This window comes from Chaetura pelagica, unplaced genomic scaffold, assembly GCF_000747805.2.
Source record: "Chaetura pelagica isolate M959 unplaced genomic scaffold, ChaPel_1.0 scaffold656, whole genome shotgun sequence".
Lineage (NCBI taxonomy): Eukaryota > Metazoa > Chordata > Aves > Apodiformes > Apodidae > Chaetura > Chaetura pelagica.
The window spans coordinates 31,263-37,748 of record NW_009953577.1 but is presented as its reverse complement, the minus strand read 5'-3'; the positions used below and the strand labels follow the sequence as shown (position 1 = coordinate 37,748).

Sequence of the window (6,486 nt, the reverse complement as noted above, 5' to 3'; positions counted from 1 at the left end):
CTATCACGTGCGCTGTTTCTGCTGCTGCGTCTGCGAGCGGCGGCTGCAGAAGGGCGACGAGTTCGTGCTGAAGGAGGGACAGCTCCTCTGTAAGGGAGACTACGAGAAGGAGCGGGAGCTGCTGAGCTTGGTGAGCCCGGCTCTGTCGGATTCTGGTAAGGGGCCGCCCGCGCCCGGCGTCTCCCTGGCTGCTCCTGCTCCGAGGCCCCCCTGCCAGCAGGGTGAGGTCTGGAGATGAGGTTTTGGGCTCTCTGCCCCATGGTCCGAAGGGAAAGGCTCTATGAGCATGGTTGTGTTCTCCAGCCAGAGCGTCTCCCAGCTCGGTGGTGAGGGACCCTCAGCAGCAGAGGGGCTGCAGGATGCTCTGGGGACCATCCCGTCTGCTTTCTCTGAGGGTTTGTGCTCCTGGCCTGTGCAGGGCAGCAGTGCCCCATCCCCAGGAGTGTCCCTCCCTGGGCACAGGAGGGATAGCCATGCTGGCTGAAGGTGACATTTCCCACTCCCTTGCCCAGAGAGGTGGAAGAGCTGCCCCTGGTATAAATACACTGTTACTGAGAGTTTTCTTCCTAAAAAGAAAATCACAGTCCCAAGCATCCTACTGAGTGCCTTGGGATGAAGCTTCTGTGTCCCTTCCCTGTGCCTCACCACCCCTGCCTGGGACTCTGGCAAGGCTGAGTGCAACGAGTGAGCTGCTCCAGCCACCCTTCTTAACCCTGAGGGGAAACTGAGGCACGGAGCTAAAACATGAGCTGGCAGAAAGGAGCCTGCGCATCTTGTGTCCCCAGCAGCTTCCCAGGTGGTTGATGGCCAGAGTGTGGCTGCAGACCTGGCATGGGGACACTGCGGGGACGTGGTGGAGGCAAGAGAGGCTGCAGAAGAGGGGGCACCACAGCTGGGAGTGGGCAGGGAGCTGGTGTCCTGCCCCAGCCAGGGTGTCACTGCCGGGTGAGCTTGCCCAGAGCATCAGGTCCACATTAAAATATTCATCTACAGTCATCTGCAAATCAGAAGCGAATGTTTCCCAGGAAAACAATTTTAGTAAGGAAGTCCAGCCACGGGGGCCAAGGGGGGTGGGGATGATCTGTGAGCAGAAATGCTCATGTTAACACTGTCCCCACAGAGCCCTGCCAGGCCCCACGTTGTGCCTGTGGGTTGCTCGGCTCTTAAAAACCCTCATTGGGGGGAAAATCTGCTTTATGGAGGGAAGGAATTGCCTTTGAAATCCTGTGCTCCAAAAAGGACTGCTGGCAAGCTGGGCTGGACCTGTCTTTTCCCTGCTGCAGCAAAGCACTGCATTGAAAAAAAGCCACATAGAAATCAGGATGATGAGTCCATAGGGGAGGGGGTTGTTAAGGGGTGAAGTAGGGCAGGTCATGGACACAGCAAAGCCAGGTGCTCACTGCCAGGTGTAGGTGATGCTGCATCTGGGAGAAGATGCGTGGGGGATAGTTTTGGTGGGGATGGAGCAAAAATTGCCCCAAAACTCATGTTTCTCTTGAGTATCATGCTCCTCTGCAGCAAGGGTCTGGCTTTGCTGCGTTGCCTGGGGCTGGCTCTGTCCAAGCTCCACAAGTCTGCTCACTCAGAAGAAAAATCCTCCTCCCAAACCACAGTGATGATATTTAAAAAATAAAGTGAGGCCATGGGAGGAGGTGGCGGAAGGGGGCTGGTGAGTAATGGTCCAGTGCTGGAGGAGCTGGAGAAGCAGGAGAGATGCAGGATCTGTCATGCTGGCGCTGGGTCTTGCCTTAGCCCTGGGAAAGTCCTTAATTGAGTGAAGAATTACTATTTTTTCCTTCTGGGCTGTGCAAACTCGTTCAGTTAAAATAGGAACCAATGAGGAGACATCATGCAGGAAAATAAGTGAATCGGCCACAACTGTTTGGGTTCATTCCTAGTGGGGGAAAAGGGCAGTTTGGGAAAGGTTGGGGAGCTATTGCTCCCCAGCGACTCATCGGCCCGTGGTCCAGCTCTGCTGCCAGGGGCTCCAGCCAAACCAAGAGCTTCAGTGAGCAAAAACCTCCAGGGGAAAGACTTATTTTGGTGGAAACTCCAGCTGAAACCCGAGGGATACAGCGTGGAAGTCAAAAGGGCACAGCAACCCCTTGGCTGGTTGGAAACCCAACCCGAAGCCCCCAGCAGCTCCTGGAAACCCCTAGACCTGGGGACTCCTGGCCCTTTGTGTCTCCCCACAGACCCCATAGCTTAACTCCACCATCCCTGCCTGCTTTCGGTGGCCACCGACAGTTTGCCACGTGGCTCTGGGGACAGTGGCATGGCAGGGGCCAACCCAAGTGGGGGTGCTCAGCACGATGATGTGGCTTTGCCCTCTCCTGCTTGCGTCTCCCCAGGGACCCCCGCCATGCTGGGGGGTGCAGAGGGCTGTCCTCACTCTGGCACCAGACCCTGATGCCCTTCACCAGCAGCTCGTGCTATGCTTGTGCAGCCTCTCCCCTGTCCCCCCCGTGCTGCTTTGTAGCCCCCCCCTCCCAGCCAAGGGCCACTTTATGAGAAAGTGCAGATAAAAAGCAAGCCATATGTTGCCCGTAATCTCCCAAACCCTCGCTTCAATTACTGCCTCCCTCGAGCCCCCGCCACCCAGCCTAAGTAAACAAGCCCCTCTGAAAGAGGACCCCGCTTTCCAATTAAAAGCGTCCTAACGTTTCTCCTCTCCCTAAATCCTCCTGAGCGAGGAATGTCCCGGCCCCGGCGGCGGGATGTGGGCTCAGCGGGTCGGAGCGAGGGCACACAGCACAATATCCATCGCCCCGGCCCCTTCCCAGGTGACGTCAGGGGCAGCCCCAGACACTCATTAATTTCTCTCCCCCCCGCGCCCCCTCCTCGGTGGGGAAAGGCTGGAAAAGGAGAGTTAATTAAAAGTAATTCCCCGCCAAATCTGGCTTCGCTTTTCCTTCTTTGCCTTTGACACTGGGAGGGATTTGGGGAGCAGGTGTTGGGGGAGGGGGGAGGGCTGGGGGGTCTGCTTTGAGTGGGTTTTCCCTCTTGGCATGGGTTTTGAGCATCATTTGGTTGATGGAGCCCATGAGCCTCTGGCTCCCCCCTGCAGGGCTCTGCCCCTCACAGCCTGGGGGGGACTGGGGCACTCACCTCATGTTGGGGTGCACAGGGGTTCAGGCACCAAAATGTTGGTTGATGTTCCTCCTTGCTCGTGCTGGCATCGAGAAAGTGGCAGCAGTGGCCGCTGCTCAACCCCATTAGCCATCAGAGACTCCACACCCTGGGGCAACCCAACGCTGGGGCTCTCAGACTTACTGCTTTATTCATCCCTTGTGTTGGGACACACCGGGAAACAGCAGTTTGTCTTTCCCTTGGCTGCTGCTGCTGCTGCCTTGGGCATGTGGGTGTGACATGAGTGAGTGGGGAGCCTGCAGCAGCAGGGAGGCTCTGGCTCACAGGGGCCAGCACCCAGCTCCCTCCCTGTCACAGCCCTCCCTGCAGGGCAGGTGTCTGTATTGGCTGGTGAGCCCAGGAGGGAACCCAGCAACATGGAGGGAAGAGGTAACTGGTATCCAAGAGCATCCTTGCTCCTCTGCTGGGATCACTGCCTCTCCTCACCCCAGAGATCCGCTCCTGTTCTTTCCCCATTCCCAACTGGGCTGCCATTGGATTTACATTTTTTGGATGTGTGTGATTCATTATTAGCACCTGTCAGGGGACAGGACTTGACCTGCTTTAGCCATGAACTCTGGGCCAGGCTCATGACCCCCTGGTGCATCCCCATCTCCTGGAGACACAGCAGCTCCAGGGTGGGACTCAGGCCAACCAACCTGCATCTGCATCAAACCAGCACCTCAGCTCTGTTATCAATTCCTAAGTGGATGGTGGAGGAGCTTTCTGGAAAAGGCTGTAAGTGATTTATGGCTTGTGAGAGGGAAGGATCTGTGCTGTCAAACCCACATTAGAGCCCTCCCATGCCAGCTGAGCAAGCGAGGTCATGGACACGGGTGTGATGCGGTAAATGGGGAGGGCCGGTAAGAGGCAGGGACGTGCTGCCTGCTTTCCCGGAGCAGCTCATATCCCTGTGGCTCCGAGCAGCAGAGAGGAGCCAGGAGAGACACACCAGTGCCTGGGAATGCCACAGAGCAGCACATCACAGCGAGTACCCAAGGGGTGAAGCCTGAAGCAGCCTGGGCTTGTGTCCAGGGAGATTTAAATCTCCCTGGAAAGGGGACATATAGGGGAAAAGTTGCTCCTTTTTACAAGGGGCATGCAGCTGCTCAGACTGGTGGGGGAAATGAAGAACCAAAAATCACATCTGCTGGCTGAGTGACCCCAGACTCTTGAGCCACAACGGCTGTCCCCTTCTTTGAGCTGCCATGGGTCAGCCAGCCCCAAACCTCGGCTCCTTGCACATGTTCACCAGGAGATCCCAACCGATGTCAGCTTCTTGTAGTCCCCCAGACTATTTGGGACAAGCTGGAAAAATGCTGTGCCTGGCCCGTTGTCTGTAAAGGACCTGCTTTTTTTTTTCTTTTTCCTCCTCCCCTTAGGCAAAAGTGATGATGAGGATAGCATCTGCAAACTGGGCCAAGCCTCGGGGAAGGGTGCTGAGGATGGGAAGGATCACAAGCGGCCCAAGAGACCCCGGACAATCCTGACCACGCAGCAGCGGAGGGCGTTCAAGGCATCGTTTGAGGTCTCCTCCAAGCCCTGCAGGAAGGTATGGGGAGAAGGGCCTGTGCTCAGCTCCAAGGAATGTCCTGGCTACTGCCAAGGACTTCTCCTGGCTGCTCCCCCCCCTCCTAAAGTGCCCCTGAGAAGCCAAGAGGGCTGAGACACCACTGTTGTTCCTCTCCAAGGTGCGGGAGACACTGGCGGCCGAGACGGGGCTGAGTGTCCGTGTGGTGCAGGTCTGGTTTCAGAACCAGCGAGCAAAGGTGGGTGAATGGGGGTAGCCCACCACCAGCAGCCAGTGCCAGGGCTCCCCTCCCTCCTCCCTCTGGTTGGGGGATGATTGCACCCCATTTTTCCCCATTTTCTTCTTGCACAGATGAAGAAGCTTGCCAGGAGGCAGCAGCAGCAGCAGCAGGATCAGCAAAACACACAGCGCCTGAGCTCAGGTATCCCCCAGCCCTCCCTGCACTCAGGGACTCCCCATTTCCCAGCTCTCTCCTGGGCTTCCGAAGAGAGTTGGACCCCCCCAGAAAACCAGCACCCCAACGGTGCCAATGACTTGCTCTTGTCTTCCAGCCCAGACAAATGGCAGCAGCAGCACAGGGCTGGAGGGGATGCTGAACCCCTACACTGCTCTACCCCCACCCCAGCAGCTGCTGGGCATGGAGCAGAGTGTCTACGGCTCTGACCCCTTCCGGCAAGGGCTCACCCCACCACAGATGCCAGGAGATCACATGCACCCCTATGGTAAGGCTCTGGGGTTTGCCTCTTGCTTTCTCTGGGCATGATGAGCCATGGTGGGGAGGTAGGTGCTGCAATTTCTGGGAAGAGAGCAGGCCCCTCTTCCCTAAATCCTTACATGTCCAAAAAACCTCCAACATAAGAACGTGGACCTATTGGAGCAAGCCCAGAGAGGGGCCATGATGTTGATCAGAGGGCTGGAGGCCTTCTGTGAAGACAGGCTGAGAGAATTAGAGTTGTTCAGCCTGGAGAAGAGAAGGGTCTGGGGAAACCTTAGAGCCTGCTCAGGTACCCCTCAGGTATCTTCCAGTACCTGAAGGGGCTACAGGGAAGCTGCAGAAGCACTTTTTACAAGGGCCATGGAGTGATAGGATGAGTGTGAACCATTTGAAACTGAAAGAGAAGAGATTTAAATTAGGTATTAGGAAGAAATTCTTCACTGCGAGGGTGGTGAGACACTGGCCCAGGTTGCCCAGAGGCTGCCTCATCTCTGCAAGTTTTCAAGGCCAGGTTGGATGGGGCTTGGAGCAACCTGGTCTAGTGGGAGCTGAGCATGTAAGGGGGGTTGGAACTAGGTGATCTTTCAGGCCCCTTCCAACTAAAACCAGTCTGTGATTGTATGAAAAGCTGGGAGTACCAGACATTGTCAAGGTGCTGGAGGAGGGAGCATGTTCTGAAGCTCTTCTTCCCCTTCCCTGCTTCCAAAGGTGCCGAGCCCCTTTTCCATGACTTGGATAGCGATGATACCTCACTGAGCAACCTGGGTGACTGTTTCCTTGCCACGGCGGACGCGGGAGCACTCCAGGCACGAGTGGGGAACCCCATCGACCACCTCTACTCCATGCAGAACTCCTACTTCACCTCCTGAGTGTGGCCTGGTCCCCAGCACGGGGCAGCCGATGCCGTTGTGCTGCCTCAGGAGGGGCTGCAGAGCCCCCAGGGGTGGGAGGGAGGGGGAAGTGACACTGCTGGGATGCTGTCAAACAATATGTTGTAGCTTGGGATTCCCAAGGAGCGAGTTAAGTTATGGGTTGCATAGTTTCATGTTTCTCTTAGGAACCTAGGATTAGGGACAGGAGTGGTTTTTGCAGCTGGCTAGTGGGTTTTCAA

The 6,486-nt window shown here is 56.6% G+C and overlaps 1 protein-coding gene across 1 annotated transcript in view; it reads left to right on the top strand.

Moving 5' to 3' along the window:
• Positions 1 to 6,244, top strand: part of LMX1A (LIM homeobox transcription factor 1, alpha) — a 43,845-nt gene extending 37,601 nt beyond the window's left edge. Inside the window, exons 3-8 of the mRNA XM_009999707.1 lie at positions 1 to 155; positions 4,512 to 4,681; positions 4,821 to 4,898; positions 5,012 to 5,081; positions 5,212 to 5,382; positions 6,084 to 6,244. The exon at positions 1 to 155 is cut by the window's left edge and continues 66 nt beyond it. Coding sequence (XP_009998009.1) covers positions 1 to 155; positions 4,512 to 4,681; positions 4,821 to 4,898; positions 5,012 to 5,081; positions 5,212 to 5,382; positions 6,084 to 6,244 — 805 coding nt within the window. The remainder of the gene's footprint in view (positions 156 to 4,511; positions 4,682 to 4,820; positions 4,899 to 5,011; positions 5,082 to 5,211; positions 5,383 to 6,083) is intronic.
• Positions 6,245 to 6,486: the final 242 nt, after the last annotated feature.